At 32.3% G+C, this 21,756-nt stretch overlaps 1 protein-coding gene across 3 annotated transcripts; it reads right to left on the bottom strand.

Moving 5' to 3' along the window:
• Window positions 1-1,823: 1,823 nt before the first annotated feature.
• Window positions 1,824-20,677, bottom strand: LOC148609587 (deubiquitinating protein VCPIP1-like). Of its 3 annotated transcripts, XM_088540464.1 has the most exons (18): window positions 20,533-20,653; window positions 20,056-20,247; window positions 17,601-18,503; window positions 16,610-16,738; window positions 15,813-15,943; window positions 14,802-14,913; window positions 14,367-14,576; window positions 13,059-13,146; window positions 12,064-12,207; window positions 11,275-11,408; window positions 10,887-11,050; window positions 9,424-9,570; window positions 8,716-8,847; window positions 8,032-8,395; window positions 6,850-7,040; window positions 6,125-6,415; window positions 4,784-5,014; window positions 1,824-4,113 (listed from the first exon to the last, which is right to left on the bottom strand). In XM_088540464.1, the coding sequence occupies exons 3-18, from the start codon at window positions 18,463-18,465 to the stop codon at window positions 3,649-3,651; spliced, it is 3,798 nt and encodes a 1,265-aa protein (XP_088396590.1). In that variant the 5' UTR covers window positions 18,466-18,503; window positions 20,056-20,247; window positions 20,533-20,653; the 3' UTR covers window positions 1,824-3,648. The 3 variants fall into 3 exon arrangements, with proteins under 3 accessions (XP_088396590.1, XP_088396588.1, XP_088396589.1); XM_088540462.1 differs by lacking the exon at window positions 20,056-20,247 and having other exon boundaries at window positions 20,533-20,677; XM_088540463.1 differs by lacking the exon at window positions 20,056-20,247 and having other exon boundaries at window positions 20,540-20,663.
• Window positions 20,678-21,756: the final 1,079 nt, after the last annotated feature.

The raw sequence follows: 21,756 nt of genomic DNA, 5'->3' as shown, positions 1-21,756 counted from the left end.
GGTTTCAGGGCCCTCATTCCTTATTACTTCAAGTCACAACTCCAAAAATTGGTCCAGGTCTTCCTCGTGTGGTACATTTTCAAAGCGATTCATTAACATTTAATCAAGTTATAGTCTAGACAACATGGAAATGCTGGATTTTGGTCCCTTATTCCTAAATGGTTTAAGTCACAACCCCAATAATTAATCCCAGTCTTTTTTATGGTATGACACCTTGTGGTACAATACCAAAGAGATACATTTACATTTACTAAAGTTAACGTCTGGACATCTTGAACATGTTTGTTACTGACCCTTTATTCCTAAACGGTTTGAGTCACAACTCCCCAAAAATAATCCCAAGCTTCTTTATGTGTTATGGCATTATGCCATATAATTTCATAAAAATCTATACATTTACAATCAAGTAATTGTCCAGTCATGAAGTGACTTTGGATGATGATGACAAGGACCACATGATACCATTATACCACCCAAATTTGTGGTCATATGAAAATGATTTACATTAAACTCATTAACCTTAATATCAAATTGACATGGGTTTTTTTTGCATTAAAATCTTAAGGATTAAGGAAGTTTCTCCAACATCATTGTGATGCAAGGCTTGATGAGCATTTGAAAGTGAAAATTTTAACCATTGAGAGTGTAAAAATGTAGTTTGACATGAAATGTGTTGAAAGAGTTTGTCCCCTAATTAACATTTAAACTTTCTATGTAGCTCATTATAGTCAACTTCAAAATATTTGAGTTCTTTATGTAAGGCGTTATAAAAACAAACATTTCTCCTGACACTATACTCGGTGTCACATAAATAACATACTGTTAAAATTTGAATAAAAATATTTTCTACGACTTTATTGACACCTACCGTCATTTAAATTGTCTTAAATGACTTGCTCATTCGTTTAGCCAAACGGCTTCTCCCTAAACACTGAATCGTTAAATTCCGGTCAGATTTTAATTCTAGGTGCCAATATTTACATAGTAAAAAGTCGGCCATGTTTACAGTGATCGGGTTGCTAGGAGATGTTTACATTTAAATGGTTTGTCCAAAAACCGAAGAACCCAGAATGCACTTCGGCGTTATTTCGGATATCTCGGATTTATTTTACACAAACAACGTACAATACCGAGAAGTTGATCAAGCAGACGATTGTCACCGGAGTTCGACGGGAACTTACGAACTTCGTTTGTAAACAAATCGTCCCGTAAAAACCAACATGGCGGATATTAGTATGGGATTTTCCCGTAAGGATTTGTTACACATGATTTAAGCTAATAAGCGACTTGTTTTTGAGAAGCTGTTTGGCTAAACGAATGAGCAAGTCATTTAAGACAATTTAAACGACGGTTGGTGTCAATAAAGTCGTAGAAAATATTTTTATTCAAATTTTAACAGTATGTTATTTATGTGACGCCGAGTATAATGAATTCAAGTCAATCCAATTTTCTACAGAGAACAAACAGTCTCTACACAGGCAAAATTATTTCACATGATTTTCACCTAAATTGAGCAAATAAACTAAGTGACAGAGTTCACGTGAAATTTGAGCAAATGGAGCCTTCATGTGAACTTCACACAAAATGTTCACATGAAATTCGTGTTTAGCTAATTTCACATGAAAATCATGTTAATTTCATGTTAATTTCATGTGAATTTCACCAGGAGATGTGGAAATTGAGCAGAAACTAGAGAAAATTCACAATTTCAATATAAAAAAACATCTAATTCTAACATCATGAAGTCACCCTCATAAAATGTTATAACGAGTACCTAACCACTAAAAACCATAGATCGGGAAACACTATACATACAATATATATGACTGATTATAATTTTAATTTGTGTAAATTCATTCATCACTAAAGCATGAAGTCATAATTTAGTTTGAACATAAATAACTCAATACTGAATACAATATCCAACAATGTAACTGAACAAAACAAGAAAAAGTATTGAATTCATTGATAACAACTTTATACAATATATTGTAAACCATGTAGAACACGTAAAAAATGGAAGGCAAATTAAATATGTGTACAAATTGCCTTCAGACGAACTATCATCTACACATTATTCAGTTTTCACATGCTAATTAAAAAAAACATAAAACTGGAGTATAAAGCATTGAAATAAGACGTTACAAGGTTTTGTTTTTGTTTGTGTTGGACCTCACTGCTTCTCTTACAGCATTGCACACATGATGTAGTTTTCACTAATATAAACTGTGAAAAAGTGGAATATTACCTTACTTCAAGATAGTAGTTCATCATATTTATTATGTTGCAATATTTTATCATATTTTTTCACAACCTAATCAAATGACAAAATTTAAAATAATGTGTACAATTATTTATTTTTTATATTTCAGCTACCACTTTTCAACATTGGTAATTTATCAAATGAAGACTGGGTTTACCTTATAAACACTACTCGACATGCATCATATAAATTCTGTTTCATTGATAACGCTCTACAAGAGTGTTTTTGACAGAACAGATAGATGTAGTGAATAAATGTAGTCAATATTTAATTCACTAACATAGAATTTCTAAGTTTTGCTACATTTATTAAGGATAGGAATGTACACACAATATGAATGTGAAAGTGGATTTCAATAAATATTTCAATTTTTCAAGGGAAAAAGAATTAATCATTTGAATAACCATTGAAAACCATGCATATCTGAAGAATTCTTCCACAACACAAAATGCAAAGGTTGATCATGGTGGTGCCAACAGGTGTAGGAAATTCAAATCACTTTATTATAAATTGGGATTTATTAGTAAAAAAAGAAAATTATTTTTTTTCTATTCAATTTTCATGAACATTTGACAGATTAGATTAATATTTATGACATGCACAAGTATCATAGTCTTCTCCTTTAAACCTATAACTGCCAGCAAATTAAATATCAAATTTTCTGTAAAATTAGAATGTCTACAATCATGAACAAAGATGTATAATGAACTAAGAAAATCTATCAAAACTTTAAAATAAATAAAGATTAATTATGTGTATATCATAAGCCTATGAGGTATTAGAACATTTCAGAATTACAGCAAGTTTTCTATTCTTAAATATAAATACTTACAGGTACTATAAACATGTATGAACATAAAATGTGGATGGAAATGGAACATACATAGAACCAAAATTTTGAATGGGGAGTGACATTGATTTCAGTATAAATTAAACGCAGACTATAGTCTACAAAATGTCAAGCTGGTCTAAAACATATCAGTTAAATTATCTATGAGTGGCATTATATAATCACAATATAAGTTGCATACCAGTGTAAACATATAAAGCCCATACCACAGAAAAAAAATTATCGCATTCCATATAATTTACATTATATTTTTAGTGAAAAGATACCAATCCACCAATAGTAGTTTTCCAGTTACAAGTTTCACACTGTTTCTTAGATATTTCATTCAAAGGGAAGTAACTCACAAAATAACAAAAAACAACAAAAAGTTATAATAAAAGTTCAAAACAATATATCTTAAAGAACAAACGTTACTGTTTCTCCTTTTTAGGCAGGGAACCGGACTATCTAGTGTAGAAATCATTTCCCTTTGCAGGAAATGTCTAAGAAAAAGAAGAGTGCAGAGATATTCAAGACAAATACATTATAAGTAAGACTATGACATATCCATGTTGTTTGCAGACACAGTGTCAGAAGAATCTAAAATATTTCTTTTGATAGTTGAATCTTTGGCGGTACAGTTTTCATTGGAATTATCTACATTTGTTCGTATCAGTGTTTCTGATTGGGTAATATCTCCTTCAGTATCTGCTTGTTTCTCAGTGCTTTGTGTCATTTCACAATCAAATGTGTCAATGGGGTCTGCTTCAACAGATATTATTTCACAACCAGCAGTTGCACAATCCGATCTATTTTTATCACAGTTATCACCATCAGTTACAGCACTTATCTCCATTTTATCACTTTCTGTGGAGTCAATAGCACATTTTGATGGAGTGTCTTTATCAGCATCTGATTCAAACACTGCATCAGATATTGATGTAACAGAAGGAGTATGGGACATAACTCCACCACTACTGTGGCTTGATCTCTTCCGTTCCTCACTATCTATCCGCTCCATCTTCAAAATATAAAAATTCAATAAAACGTGTAGAAATCTTGCATAATAAAGTTGATTAACCATTATTCATATAACAGTCTAGTACATTCTTGATCGGTTATTAAGGCTAAGTAAAAAGGAGTGTACAGGCATAAATAAGGTATGCCTGGACAATCCTTTTTACTTAGCTTCAATAAATGGGAATAGCTTGTGATCTCTTAATTATTTTTCATAACAATTTCTTGTATCATTGTTTTTTTTCTCTTCACAACTAAAAATTAACTTCTCTATCCACATTTGATTCCTGTATATAAGAAACAATTTTACAAAAACTGCTCCTGCTACTAACAAAATTAAACAAAAATATATAACACCTTGACCCCAGAAAAAAAAGTTTTTCTCCTCAATTGATTACTTATATTACATAATCAAAATTTTTACACAACTGAAGTCTTCCACTATAAAGCATATTTCTAAACAAACCATGTTAAAACTTGTCTGACAAAACATTTCTGTCCTGTTGGCTGAAACCCCATAAAAAACCCACAAAAATAATCTCAACATCTCCCTTCAGGTAAAAAAAAATCCATTTGTTGAAATTTCGTACAGATCCACTGAGTAAGTTATTGCATGAAAACTAAGTATCTTCAATTTATATTTTTGGGGTTGAATAAAAATAATAGAAGTTAACCTCTTTATCAATGGATGCAATTTCTTCATTCATTGTTTGTTCTATATTCTGAGCCAAATCTTTGAACATTTGTAAGTTCTGATTTGATTGGTTATCAGTATCAGAATTGATAACACTGTATCCAGGTCCAAGTTTCTGGTACACAGGTGGAACTACAGGGGTCATCTCATCCAGGATTTCTTCTGATTCCTCACTGATGGACTCTTCATGACGGTCTGGGTCACACAGATTCTATAAAAGTTTTAAGACAGGATTTAGTAACTAGAAAGTAAATAGAGCTTGAATCATTTACCTGGAAAATTAAAATCTGGTAACCATAATTATAATTGGATTAAATGGAACAAAAAGTCTCTCCATGCATCATTAGCGCCAAGATCTACAAACCTTTTTTTAAAGATAAGGACAAAAATGTGGTCCCATATATATATAATTTAACCAATAGTCAATTACATGTTTATGTCCTTCCTTTTACTATTTCTACCAATTTCTGTTACCATTGGATGAGCAGATCAAGAAATACATACTACAAAGTATTTCATTGCGGGGTTTCAATTACAACTTTTAAGGGATGCTGAAGTTTTAAGTTATTCTGTATAAAAAGTGGATTATTTTTCTAAGGCATAAAGGTCAACAATTCTATCAAGTTTCAAAATATTTGTACATTGCTTATAGAGGTATAGATCTTTGATAATTGGCCAATTAGAAGTTTAGATATCTTCTGGTAGCCATCTTGTTTTATCAAATGGAAAAGTGCTTTGCATTTAGAAACTTTTCCATACATCATTCCTACTTTTTGTGGTTAAAAATGGTCAAAGATTTTTCATACACTTGACTGAAAGGTGAAAGTTTATGAACAATTATAGAAGAATGGATAATTTACATCAAAAGACAGGTGCAAAGTGGAGGCATAGGCTCATTTGGCCTTTAGGTCCCGGCTGCTGATACACTTAAACACCTACTAATTTTTCTACATTTTTGAAGTAATTAACTTTAACATAAATACATAACGAAGTGTAAAAGAATTAAAATTTTAAGGACATGCATTAAATAATTGAGAATATTGCTTCCCCATGGAACTAGAAAGGCATACCCAAAAAGGACAATAATCCATATTCCATAGTCTTTATCCAGATAAGATTTTACAAAGCCAACATAAAAAGTGGAAATTCACAAATCTGAAGTAAACATAAGACAAAAAGTGAAACACAACGGTCAAATCAGGATTTGGAAAGGAAGAATTCCATTTTAAAGCAGAAGAACACCATTCCTGCTTATCAAAGCATAAACTTTTTCAGAAAGTAAACTACATGAACTATTGTAGAATAATCATTTCAAGCCAACCTGAAGTTTTCGGACTTGATGGTGATGGTGGTGATGACCAGTAGGTTCTGGAATATCACCTGGCATTTTCTCCACCTCAGCAGGTCGTAAAGAATGGCCTTGACCTGTAAAGGCCAATAACCTTGACCCTTCTCTACCAATGGCTCCACTGCTACCAAACCTAGCCTCTGACAACTGACCTGAGGCAGCCATGTCTTTAACTTTCTGTTCTAATCTCGGTTCCACAGGGAAATGACCATGTGGCTCTAAACATAATTCTAAACGGTCTTCCTTTGCACTGTACCTAAAAACCTGAATTATATAAAAAATAATTAGCTTTCATGGGTATATTACTAGACATGCTTGCAATATCATGTAAAGCAATTTCCCTACTGATAATTATTTGTATACAAGTGTCTAAACCATACCCTGTATGAACCAATCATTTACTGTTGCCCTTAATTACCTTCATACAAATTGTGAACTGTGAAACTCAAATATCAGATCAAATGAACAAAAATCTTCCGTCAGTTTTGACAAGTTTCACTGCGGTTGAGATTTTCTGTCAGTGCAGCTAACTAGTCTATTCAGAACCTACATGGGCAAAAAGATAATTCACAATAAATAGAAGATTTTTAAAAGAGAATTGCAGACTTCAGAAGTAATATAGAACAGGAAATCTCTTACCTGATTTTTAAACGAGAATTGCTGACTTCATAAGTAATATAGAACAGGCAATCTCTTACCTTGCCTGGTAAAACAGGCAACTGACAATGTTTCCCATCTATTAAACCTACATCCCTTTCCACCTGTTTATAGAACAGACCTCCAACAGAGAACAAGTGTGGCATAGTCTGTACATAAGTCCAAAGGTCACGTCCTGACACAGTGGACATAATGGCAAGGCTGGCAATAGAGGAATCTAGGCTATCAGCAGCTGAAATCATGCAGAAAGTAAGTTAGATTGTCTTTGTTTTACTGTAAAAGAACAAATATTAAAAAAAAATGATTCATGATGATTGCTAATACATGTGGTCATCAATGCAGGTTTTAAAATTACACTAAGAACTCACATTAAAGAAGGTAGATCTAGATCAAAGGAAAACTTGAAAGGCTTTGATGAAATTGAATATGATACAAACATATCACTGATTCCAAGTTCTACCTCTTTAAGTAGACTGAAGTATGAAGAGTGGATGAACTGAATAGAGTGGGTACTAGACCTGCTTTCATCATTGGTGGTGCAGGTAAAAAATCTCATCCATACAGGTATATTGGTAGTTAGCATGAGAGGATTTAAAATCCATGGCTAGCAAATTAATACAAACTTAAATTATTTTGCAGCCTAATGAAAAAGCTGAAATCCTAAAGCATGAAGACTTCTCATCAACTGTGAGAAATAAATATTTACAGTTGATATCATGGCAATTTATCATTTTCTACATACTAAGTTTGTTTATTGTATAGCAATTTAATTTTCTCATAGAAAGCAATAAAATTCCATATCGCACTAATGCAAATCATGCAATAACACTATTTGATTATAGAAATAGTGTATTACTAACAATTTAAAGTCAAATAAATTTGGTATTTCATTGTCAGAATTATCACCCTAGAAGTTTTCACTCCTGTATTCAGAAACAGCCCAACACTCGCCTGATTAGTCTTAGACTGAACAGTACTTTTCGATGAAAAAATGCAAGTGTTCAATATCATAGGCTTTCTGATAAGAACTGAATTTTTCATAGCTGTGCAATCATCCCTTCAGTAATTTTTATCACACTCAGATACTTTTTTAAGTATTTTCACACTCAATAACTTATCATCCAATAATTCTTAACAAAAGACCATTTTGATCTCAGCATGTGATATCTTAACTTTGATTATACACCAGTTTATTTGAAATAAGATTAAACTTGCAGACTAACCTCCTTCAGCACCTTTTAGAGCCCGCAATAAAACATCTTCAGTATTTCCTACTGCATCCTCGTCAAAACTGCTCCATGAACGTGCACTCCTATTCCCATGGGAAACCTCACTAACCTTATGAAAATCCCCACTTGGAACCTTACTATCTGTTTCCATGGGAACAGTTCTATCAGGAATAATTTCAACACTAATTTTATCTCCATGATTAAGTGGAACAATTTCATCATTATTTTCAGGTTGTTTTAATTCCTTAGGAGGAAATCCTGTCCTTAGTTTTTGTCTTTCTGGAGGGACAGTGGTTTGTTCTGATATCAATGTTCTTAGTCTATCAAAAGTTACCTCCCCTGGAAGTGTCAACATCATCTGTGAATTCAAAAGCATCAAAATAGAATATTAAAACATTAAAGTACAAATACTTGTTGCATAACTACAAATATCATTACTGTAGGCTTTGAATTCTTACAATCCTAAGATGTTCGTCATTACAAAAATTAGTTTTATACAATTAAGCAATTTACACAAAGCTGAAGTAAATGGTTATTTCAGGCCACTTTTTGGCCATAGGGATCCATACACTTTTATAAGAAATGAGTTTTTTGCCTCTTTTGGTCAATTATTCCTACAAGTTCAACATCCATTTTAATATTTGAAATAGCTCAATAACTTTTTTTATAACTGCGTACCTGTCGACCATCAGATGTTGCGATTCTAATTTTTTTCTCACCAGAATGTCTTGGGGAGGACATGGACGTTGTCATGTGAACATCGCCGGAGGGAGTAGTTTTTGGCTGGACACCAGAGTCAACTGATTTAGACTAAAAGAAAGCATTATTATTTTACTTACTAACTATGAAATATTACATCTCTAAATTTAACAATTGTTTCATTCAAAAAACTATTCAAATAACTTTCATGTACTGTGAAAGTACTTTTATCTGTGGGTACCAATTTTCGAGATTTAGGGAAAACTTATCCCTTCATTGATTCCTGAATTCGTAGAATTGACAACTCTATCATGCAAACAAATGGAAATTTTACTTTCCGTTGGGAACCAAATTTCGTGATTTACGAAAATCACGAAAACTGGTACAAAACGAACAATAATACTTTCACAGTATTGTATAACCACAAGATGAAAATAAATATTGTAACCAACAGTAGCTACTATCTCTTCTTGTTCTTTTGTTTTTTTTTTTAGTTTTTTTTTTTTTTAGAGTAAATGGATTTTCCTTATCCAATTTTTATTTAAAAGTCATGCTCAATAAAAATAAAGTGCATTCTGTACATAACAAACAAAACTTTTAAAGCTATATGCATTCAAAATAAATTGGCCTTTATCAGCATATGGATAAGATGCCCAAAATGAGGCATACAACATGTAGTTCTCTGACCTTTTTAGGACTAGATTTTTGTACTGAGGTTTTAGACATTTCTGTTGTCTTCTTCTGTTGCTGTTTAGAAGCCTCGGAGGTTATCCTTTTCTTTACTTCCTTCTCTTTCTCACTTTTATACAGTTCTTCCTTGTGTAAGGATTTGTGCTGTAAATTAAGAAAGACAGAATAATATCATAAAACCATGACTCCCACTATATAAAGTATTTGCAGAAAAGAAAAGTCTTAACACTTTTAAAAGTTCTTTTTTCTATCATTTTTAAAATATGTTGTAACATCAACTGCTATTATTTCCATTATTCTTACAGTACTAACTATACCTCAAAGCATGAAGCTGGGTATAGGTAGTTATTCATTTAAAACATGACTATGCATTAACTTTGCTTATGGCTCTAAATGCAGTTACCCTTAATATCACTTTAAGACCTATTGGCAGTAGTTGATGTCAATGGGAGATATGTTTTCAATGGGTTCGGTAAGACACATCTGATCATGACTACAACTTTAATGACATACAGCATGCTGTCTAACTTGTACCTTCAGCAAAACTTATAGTAAATGTATAACTATTACTTCACAAGTATATTAACATACTCCAAGAGGATAATTTTATTTATACTGCAACCATTCTATTCAAGCAGTCAAAACTCATAGACCATATATTTACAAGCATAAGAAACTCCCGTTGAAAAAGTTTCTTAAATAATCTGTTTACTGCTGTTTTGCTGAAGTGTAGGGTATCAGTTTTGTTTTATTTTCATATTCCTGACCTAAATATGTAATTTTTATTTATAAGCGCTGCAAAGTTTACAGCTTTGAAAAAAATCAGTTAACTGTGATGGTCACTGACTGTTATGAAAACACAAATGTTACATTGTTTTGAAGTTGCCAGGATGTGGTCCACTTCAAATAAAAATTTTTTTTCTTGCTTAAAAAGTCTTTTTTTTTTAATAACTGGATGAAAGAAAAAGTTGTTAATACATCATTTTACTTTTAAAATTTTGATGGATTATAGACAATAACAGTGCAATGACATGACAAAAACTTAGACACACTAATTTGGCTTGAACATGCGAAAATGCTTGTCACAGCCTCATATTTTCCTATGGTTCTAAGCCTCGTCCGTATATCAGTATTACGTCAAGTCAGTGCACTGTTATTGTATATAACTATACTATTAATTCCAGCATAGTGTGAGAAGATAGAAGACCTTTTTATGATAAGTTGATGAGCATGTGTGCCATATATTTTTGTGAGGTAGAGTTTGGTTAAAACAAAACAACTTTCCTGGTGGAAATGTATATTGAGCATGCTCCATGCATGCTCATCAACTATTTCCTAACTAACTTTGAGCTTTGAACTACACTATGACTTACAGCATGCCCTGAAAGAATAATGTATGAACTACACTATGACTTACAGCATGCCCTGAAAGAATAATGTATGAACTAACTATGACTTACAGCATGCCCTGTAAGGATAATTTTAGAAGCAGTCTCAGCTGACCAATCCTGGTCATCACTGTATGGATTGACAACAGATGATTCTTTGTCTTTTTTCTGAGCAGCTGTACGACGTAGGATAGTATTTACAACCTGTTGTACCAGCCTCTCACTACCAAACTCTCCTACAATCAAAATTCTACATCATTCCCACTAACAAACACAATGCAATCATTTTAAAGGAAAGGGGAAACAGATGACTAGTCTATGCCAAGAGTGAAGACCATGATGTAATAATAAATTTATTCTCTGGAGAAAGAAAAAATATTATATATGTTATGAACAGGATGTTGTGAGGAACATAAAGTACAATATTGCCTTTGTTGCTTATACACCTGTATTGGTTTACCTGGGAAATGTTTTTGTACCATTTTCTGTGCCACTTCAAATACATTACTATTCAAAGAATCATCCGTCTCATGTTGGAACCAAACCACTTTCTCAGCTACTACCTGACCATTCCATTCCATACTGATAGGGAAGCTGAAATACATTTACAGATCTAATTAAATCTTGAAAATAAGAGTATGTCAGAGGAAAACTGCTATCATTACCATCAAGTTATAGTTACTTCATTTGTTACTCAAGTGTTTATATTATTTAAATTATTCCACTCATAATAATCATAGAAAAAAATAGCCAAATGTCCCTTTATCACACAATTCTCACAGTTTTTGTTCTATGTAGTGTCTCATACAGGCTATATAAAGTTGTCTCTTGATCAAGGCTTTGATGATGGGGTCATTGTATCATGGTCTTTTCCCTAAATTATATTTAACTACTGAAAACTGGGAAAATTTTGTGCCATATTTTGTTCTCAGTTTTAGCAATCAATCTACTTTTGCACACTTTTGAATTAATGATCTTTGTCTAAAACAGAATTATAATTTTCAACAAAGAAAAATATTGTAAACTTCTTTTTTCATATTACAGATCTTAATGCAAAAATAGCAATTTACAGTATTTATCTACATAGGCATGCCTTCCATTATGCAATTCATTTTAGTAGCATGACTTTTTTGTGTATCATTATTTATCTGGTTTTAGGTGATTTATTAAAAGTTATACACTAGATGAAGCAGAGGTAGATTTAAGTTGCTTCATACTGGTTAATGAAAAAAAAATATGGTTTACTGACATCTCTGGAAGATTGTCATATTCCTTGCCATCCCAGTAATGTTTAAACCCACAGGTACACTTTCCTCCAGGAGCTGGTGTGGTTGTTCTGTCTCCATTCTCATACTTAACTGTACCATCTCCATTCACTAGTCTGACATGGTTACTATGGAAACAATTACATGTATATCAGGATGAAGATCTAAATAGATATGTGTGTTTGATAATTTAATAGATGCATTTTGAGGGGGATACTTAGAAGATATCATTTCAGGAGAAACAAAAATAACAATTTTCTAATAAGATATCAGCTACAAGACAAATAAAAAATCATTTGTAGTAACATTTAGAATTTTTTAAGGAGAATATAGAAATAGAAATCTTATTGCCAAAATTGTTAGCTAGATAACTTCATAGAATTGTAGTCTCATTACAGAAATTTTAAGTCTGCTAAAAAGACAAATCTCACAAAAATCTACTTTTAGTAATGATGACCTTGCCCTCTGACCTACTGACCTTATATTCATTAACTATTTTCTTTGTCACTCAAGTTCTTACCTGAACGTGTTTAATGAAATTTATTGAGTAATGTTGCAATAACTCTTTTTTCAAATATCCAAATTGGTTTTTAACAATAGTAACCTTCATTTTTGACCTACTTGCATTTTGTACCTATAAATCAATATGAGTAAATGAATTTTCCTGCCGATCAATTTCAACAACAATGTCATAGGACAGAAACCAATAACGGATGGTGCAGAATGTAGAATTCTGATATGAACTGATACTTAAAACTTAAAAATGGGTCAGACAGAAATGACAAGTTTGCCATAAACAGAAAGTAGAAGAGCAACAGACCTGAAATCATACCCGACAATATAGGACCCCATACTGAAGTGGATGTGATTTATAGATGCTGAGAAAAATGTTATGAAAATATTTTTCCTGCCTGCCCAACATTCACCATTCTATAAGTCAATTTGCACAAATACAACCAGGTCAGTAAAATTGACTAACCCTTGACAGAAGGAGCAATAACTAAGTTGACTGTTTGCCATGTCAGGAACAAGGACATCTTTCTCTGCATCATAACTACACACAACACCTGAAATTAGATGAAGACGACAAGTTAACAGGAGAAAACTGACATTGATAAAAAATGAAAATGATTTGGTTCAAATCATTTTAGTCTATTTATGGATTACAATAATTACACATTATTTTTTATCATTGATTGAAATTTATAATTTTTGTCATTTTGACATCGTCAGGATCCCTTGCAAATTTGAACCATAAAAATGTTTGAGTTTAAAGATTTCGTACTTTAGAATTTGTACATTTGTATCTTCCATAACATAAAGTGATTAACTACCATATTTTTCAGACTATAAGTCGATATTTTTTTCAGCAAAATATCAGCCTCCACTTATCATCCATTTCAACTTACATAGGATTATTTTTTCTGAGAAAAAATTTCATCTACAAGGGATTTCATTATAATTGGTTACATTATATTGAATGTTTTCATTCATAATATTGGGTAAACTTCAAATGTTCTTTGACTTAGGAAAACAAAAGTTGTCAATGCAAATCAAACTCTTTGAAATATACAAACAAACTCTTTAATCAAATCATGCAGTCCAGAGTTATTGGTCCTTTTATATGCAAATCTGTGGCGCAAATTATAATCAATTTAAGTGTTATCTAAGTGGCTAATTGCAACCAGATTTAAAGGTAGCAATTTGTTATTGTAGCTTAGAATACCAGATTATATTGTTTATTAATTACCAGTCTTAATTATGGCCTGTTATCCAGACTTATTTCACACCTGGGTGCCCATGCTTGACATGTTTACAATCTTTGGGTTTCAATATCAGAGTACTGACACGGAATTTAATAAAACTAATAAAACTCAGTTACTAAATATGCTTTATTAAAAATACTAACAAATTTAAGGATATCATTTAAAGCTACTTCACTTGAATAATATGATTTGAAAAACTTCCACTGACATCTACGGTTTAGATCGATGACGTAAGATGCAGGTCTGACCCTCGACTTATCTGGCAAATTTGACTTATCTGTTTTTTTTCGTTGATTTTGGTCAAAATTTGGCGAAGCCACTTTTACTCCACATCAACTTATAGGAAGAAAATTATGGTACTAATTATCTTATTATTCTTGTTTGACTGTCAAAATCTCAGATAGGAGTTTTATTCAAGCTTTAGTTCATTTTTTTTCTTTACTGGCCCAGTACTAATAAGTACTACCACTAGTGTCCCTGAGTAAAACCCTAAGTTACAATATTGAATAAGAATATAAAACCTTGTAAGGGAAACTTGTACTTTTTGTCAGGTTTCAGATCCTTATGAGTTTGAATAGCTAAGTTATATAGGCTGCCATTCCTACGGAACCACTCCTGAGGCAATATGTATTCCATAACACCATCACAGGTTAGGCAGCGATACAGTTTCTTCTCTCTTACAGCTCTTTGTGTTGTCTTAAGCACTTCATCTGGCTGGACACCAACAATGCCTGTACAAAACAAAATATACAACAGCTATCACATGCATAAAATAATTCAGTCATGGGTCAGCAACACTAGAAAAGGCATGCTGTTCACTCAAGTAAAACAATAGACATATGAATCAACAATGTTCTGACAATGTAGTGTCTTTATTCTGAAAATATATCATAATCTCAAGTATGGAATGAGTTTAAAAGGAAAAAACTTGATATTTTTGGTGATTTTTAACAAACCTGATGTTTTATAAATGAACTGATGGACATCAGCCACAAGCTTGGAATTAACTCCATAGTTTTTAAAGAAAATATCTTCCATAGCTGATACCAAGGTCCTCAAATATTTATCCTGAAATTGAAGCAAATTAAAAAAATATAAAATAGGAGTTGTGACATTTGCAAATAAGACAATTATCCAACAAATGTCAAGCAGCAAACAATTAAACTTCTACAGATGACCCCATGGTCTTCATAGATGGACAAAACCCATACCATAAAGCAGGCTGTTAAAAACCCCAAAATTGGCAGTTTAACAACTACATGAAAATCAGAAATTTAAAACACAAATTTACTTATTTTGAAAATAAAACTGCACTTATAACTCATGATCATCATTCCACATCTATTTTACTCAAATATATATTTTTAATAAGCTTTTAATTAATGACAAATATACACATTCAGATTCAGCTAGATGCTTTTCTGTACCATACATTCACCAAAATACACATTGTTTATACACATAGATGTACTATATGTACATGTGTATACTCATCATGACTGTACTTACAGATAAACATTTGTCACTACTTATACTACAAAAGACTGTACTTACAGATAAACATTTGTCATCACCAATTAAACAATGACCAAACTCATCAAGACTGTACTCACAGATAAACATTTGACAACATCAATAGTACAATGACCAAACTCATCAAGACTGTAGTCACAGACAAACATTTGACAACATCAATAGTACAATGACCAAACTCATCAAGACTGTACTCACAGACAAACATTTGACAACATCAATAGTACAATGACCAAACTCATCAAGACTGTACTCACAGATAAATATGTGTCAACATCAATAGTACAATGACCAAAATCATCAAGTCTGTACTCACAGATAAACATGTGTCAACATCAATTGTACAATGACCAAAATCATCAAGACTGTACTTACAGATAAACATTTGTCAACTTCAATAGTACAATGACCAAACTCATCAAGATTGTACTCACAGATAAACATTTGTCACCACCAATTATACAGTGACCAATCTTATCAAGACTGATGTATTTATCTAACAATGTATTTGGCATGCCCCATGTTCTCTGGATCATATATCTTGGCAGCTTTGGAACTGGTTTTCCTGAAAGTGAGAAAAAAAAGAAGATCTTATTTGAATGTATTTTGGTACTGAAGTAGTAAACTTGAACTAGAAACTGCTGATGGGTGCCATATTAACATTCATGGGTTTATAGTTCTAGCTTCATAGGAGATCAAAATATACCTCTTAAATATCATACATATGTGTTCTACATGTGTTTTTTTCTTGTATGAAAACTGGAAGTTTACATTGAAAGATGAAATGATCAGTTAGCATTCAATATCATAAGTGACCCAAAGATCGCTAAAAATTCAAGAGAAACTTGTGGAACGAAAACCCACACTTCCTGGTAACTACATGTAGTTGCTTTGATTGAAAAACATTGTGTCATCACAGTTACGAAAGAGTAATCATATGAAGAGAACCAAGATTCTAGCAGAAGTCACCCGATTTTAAAGCATATCCCATTTGTGCCATTTCAGATGTTGAAAGCAAGCCAAAATCAGTGGCATAAAATATTTGACGATTAGTGACTTTGAAGACTTCAGTCTTCAATTTATTTGTTTCATGACTTCATGTCAGGAGTGGTTGTTTCATGGATATCAACCCCTTCACATCTTATCTTTATACATGTATTACATGCACGTGTGTTTGACTACATTTTGTACATATATTTCCCTGGTGACAGTAGCTGACATTTCAGTTTACCTTTGATTCCCACCAGAGGTATATAGTGATTCCTGCCTTCACTACTCCATGCTATACACAGTGGTTTGTTCAAACTTCCATCTTTACCCTTACAATCTTCTGGTTTTATTAAACCAGGAAGAAATACAGCTGAAAGTAAAACATTCATTAATTTGTTTACATAAACAAATTGCTTCTAGGTAAAAAAGCTACCACATGAAAGAAGTAAAGGAAAATCTCCCAATTTACTGTTCAAAAGTTTAACAGGTACACTACCATCGACCTACATGTTTTTTTTATTTTCATTTGATTTCTTCTCCTTACAGTGGAGTCTCCATTTTCATCCACTGTGACTTCAATGTGTCTCCAACAAATTCAAAACTGAGATGAAATTGCTTCATTCCTGTACTTTTCGTTTATTTTTTCTGTATTTACTCAAATGCTTTTAACCTTAAAAATCATTAAATATATTTAGTCATGTAAACAGAAGAATTTAACTACAAGCAAATTTTGAAATGGTGAATCCAATGTTTTGGTGGAAACACTATGACTTGACACACAAAGTCTCCACTGTGAAGAGTGGAGAAATAAAAATAAGTGTTGACAGTAGTAAGTGTATGTATATATTGTTGGTATACTGACTGTTGTGATTTCAATAGATTGCATCTTGTTTCTTTCACACAGAATGAGATAAAATGATTCCTGCCTTCCATATTCCATGCTATACACAGCTATTTCAATCTCAATAGCGATTGATAGTTTTAATGTATGTGCTCAGTGGATAAGTACAATGCAAATACATGTATAAATAGTAGAGGTCACCATATTTCTTACAATGTTTCACTTTAAGACATATTTAAAACTGTTTAGTACTTTTGAGAGGTCAGGATTGAGAGTATTGTTAACTTTATGTCATTATATAACTATGACGATGTATATTGAAGCAAATTTTATATACATGTAGTTATTGTGAGAAGCAATGTTACCATAAGTATCCCATATTTATACAGACCTGAATAATCACCACTACTCTGCATTCCTTCAATAGAATCTAACAATATGATTGGTCTCTTCAGAACATTAGCTAGCCCAAACACATGGATGTTTCGAAGTCCTAAAGGTTCTCCCTCTTTAGGGCAGAACTCAGGGTGGCATTCAGCAATGATATCATCCCATTCATCACGGTCAACAAACTCCTTGAACAAGTCTTTGTACTTTACTAAATTTTGGTTAAAATGATTCTGTAAATTCACTCGAAGAGCATGCCAAAAAAGCTCCCTCCCAACTAGAGCCCTGGATACAGCATGCACCAAACAATGTCCATCTCCATCAGCATGGATAGCAACAAGCCGTTCTTCACCCTCATTGACTTCTTTGATGACATCTAAAGTTCCAGATAAGTATCTGAGGCTACCAGATTTATCTCTACCGTAGCCAGTTATAGATAAGTTATCTTCTTCAATTACAAATGCCCTATCACCAAGAATTTTACCGCAGTCAAAAACAGGAGGCTGCCCTAGTTCAGATAATAACTGAGCTTTTCCTGTTTTTTTACACATGCCATAACTAGTGAGAATAGGAGATACAAGTTTACACACATAATTAGACAAGCCAAGAACTTTTACATTGTCTGGTCCTTTCTTTGGTTTTAGATTTCCAAGCAGAACATTTTTTAGAATATTATGCAGTGCAACACTAGGGTTGGTCACTTCAGCTATGTTCTGTAGCATAGACTTTTCATGACGCTGTCCACAGCTTGTACATTCAATACTTTTATCATAAGCAGGGAAAAATAATTTAGCTTTACATTGTTCATCTGGACAGGTTCCACAAAGGACTTTGTAATCTTCACGTTTCCTTGTCAGCCCCCGATCCATGTTTATATGTGCTTCCACATACAGCTTTTAACCAAAATCTGAAGGAAAATAAAATGATTGTACAAAACGTAAAATTGCATCATAACTACTTTTATTAAGTTTCATATTCAAATACTAAGTGGTAACTCATTATTTACATGTATCTTTCTTTGAAGTCTGCATTCATCAAATTATTGTTATTCTTCTAAAAATGATGTACTGACACTGTTTGATTATTACATTTAAAGTTTGCAAATCATTTTCTTTTTTTATTGTAAGAGCAATACAATAAGGTTTATTACATGTTACATACGAACAATCTATGATATACACTTATAGTTCTAAGGTTCTTACTAAAATAATTTTCTTATTAATCTATGATGATAAATTGCAAGACTAGAAATTTTCAATGGAAAATGTGGCTTCATAAATCATTTTCTTAAACCTGTTGGTGACATGGAAATTCTGCATCCCTTTATTACACTCTCAAATTGGCCATGATATTTTTTACAAAGGGGAATTATTAGAAATAAGTGATTCAAATAAAACTCTACCATCTGTCAGCATCTTTAACTCATGAAGATTCCTGGTTAAATTAATAAATTAAATACAGAGATCAAATTGATGTCAAATCAAGAGGCAGGAACAACTTAGGATTGATCAACAAGTGAATAGACTTAAGACATGACAGCTCCTCTAGAGTTAAGAGTAGAAGAGGCAAGTCCCAATGTTTAATTGTTTATCATTTCTTAGGGAGTGTTTCATAAGCACCTGCCTCATATTACATTTTGAATAAGAAATCCCATTACATATATACATTGTATGTTTCCTTCCTGCATAATGACTATCTATCAGCAGAGGTTATGGGGCTGTCCACGCTATATTTTGTTTGCCCTGAACCCGTTTGTACTATATACAATGTACATGTATATAAAATTTCCAGTTATATGGTTTAAGTAAGAATACCTTATTAACTTAATGGGATTATGCATAACCATGACAACAAGAAAGAGAAATACAAGTGTATTTTATAAAACTTTTTTTTGTGTTGCAAAATCTATGAAAAACTTAAAATCACACTTAAGTGCATGTAACCATATATATCGAAAATGAGCTGAATGCTGTATGCAAGCTCTTATTTTCTTTATACATTTGTAGGTATGTTTAAATTTATATTTTTTTCAGTTTGACTTTCATTCATACACATTTGTATTAGACACTGTGAAATAGTGTAGTATTCAAAAATTGAAAGTAAGTGTTGTCTATAAATAAATTCTAAGAAAAGTCTAAAGAGACCGCTCACATAACTTTTCTGAAGTCGAAGTTTTTGTAATTACCACTTACAAAATATGACTGTGTGTCACTTAACTATGTTTAGTGGGTTGTTTATATAGACACACATGAGAGGTAACTGAAACAAAATTGATTACACACACCAGAATTACTCACAAACATAAACTCGTCCATGAGTGTCAATTCAAGTAATGTCAAATGATTTCAATACAATTTCAGGATTGTTTTCCTTAACTTATTGTCATCAAAGTACATGTAATTTAAAATTACTTAAAACATATTTTAATTATTTGAACAATAGATGAAAAAATAACATACACATTCACAGGCTGGGGACTTATTTTAACACTCCCTGCTGGCACCCAAGATATTCTTTATGCAGCAACCGATCATGATGCTTGAATTGTGTAAGCATTTCTAACATGGTCTTCCTTTTCATTTCTTTTCAAATGTAAATATAAGGTGAACTGAAGAATGGACCAAGGCCAAACAAACTCAGGGGAAAAGTAACTAAATAAATAAAAGGACAAACAGACTGATACCATCAGCAGGTCAATATTACTATAAGATTTACTTGTTAGGAAAGTCTGAAGTTAAATTAATTTAATGCAGTTAAGCCTGAAAGTAAAATACATGTATGTCAAATACATACAAATGTACATGCATTGTATAACTTGAATGAAACCAAAAAAAAAATCATTTATTCGGTTGTCCAATTCATTATGTATTTATTTTTTTAAATCAATGTAACTAACCAATTGGAATTAAACTAAAAATGAATTTAGTTCAACTTACTACAAACCATTTTTGCTTTGATGACAATATCAATTTACTGGAAATGGGAACTTAAAAAGCCCAGACTACATGTTTACGATATTTTTACTTTCACAATCATATTCAGGGGATATCATAGGGAAAGGGGAAGAAAACAGAGAAATATTCCGCACGAAAATGGCGATTATTTCCTCTCGGAAAAGCTTTGGGTTCTTTAAAAATGCCCGATAAATATATAAAGTAACGCTGTGTTCTCGCTAACGAGATGTTCATTTCATTGGTTGTAAACTTAGCCGAAACATAACGAATATTGTAATTAGCCACGTGCATAACAGCTTTGTTTTTTTTTTTTTTAGGTTATGCCTCTAGATTCGGCATCCTTTATATAATAATTTACAAATAATATTCAAACCGTAGACATTCATTTGAAAATTTAAAAAAAGCAAGTACATATAACCAGGGGGTCATTTTTTTCTGTAAGTGGAAAAGGGGGTTCAGTTTTTTTTTAGAACTTCAAAGAGGGGGGGTCAGTTTTTTGCACATATATTTCAAGGGGGATCCAAATTTTTAGTTAAACAGAGCATTACACCAGTCAAATTAAAACATATTTTACCACCATAAAACATTTTATTTCATTGTCACATGCATGATCTCTGGTAAAATCAAGTTCACACATCAACATAAACATCAGGACCTAAAACATTTACAATTTAAATGAAATCGGTCCGACTTATCTGCTGACGATTCAATATCCTTACCAATGTCTTGAATCTCAAGAGCTGTGTCTGATTCTGCTTGATTTTGATCAGACTTTTCCAAAGTATCAAGTTTTGGAATTGAAGACTTGATTTTTTTATTGTAAGAATTCTTTAACATCTCAACTGCTTTTGCTTCAAAGAGAAGTGAAGGGAACTGCGGTTATAACGGTAATAAGAAGAATGTTATCCAGGGACAAAGGCCAGTCATGGAAAACAGACGTACAAAGAACATGAAATTTGTTAAAATCAAATATACAAATTAACAAAAGCAAATGAGCAACTATGACTCCACTATAAACTTGGAGCATGGACCAGGTGCGCCAGTAGGGTAAGCGTCCTCTGCTTTTCTAGATACACCCACCGAGTTGCTCATAAAAAGTCAAGTCCGGGGTAGACGAAAGAGGAAAGGAAAACCATGACACGTTGAACAATTCAGTTTTCATGGCGCAGATGGATACACCATAGCGATCAACGATTTCATGATGAC

This window comes from Perna viridis, chromosome 8 (assembly GCF_037379345.1).
Source record: "Perna viridis isolate PV_CMFRI_1.1 ecotype Kerala chromosome 8, ASM3737934v1, whole genome shotgun sequence".
NCBI classification, from domain to species: domain Eukaryota; kingdom Metazoa; phylum Mollusca; class Bivalvia; order Mytilida; family Mytilidae; genus Perna; species Perna viridis.
The sequence above is the reverse complement of the archived record's forward strand: the minus strand, read 5'-3'. Positions and strand labels throughout refer to the sequence as shown.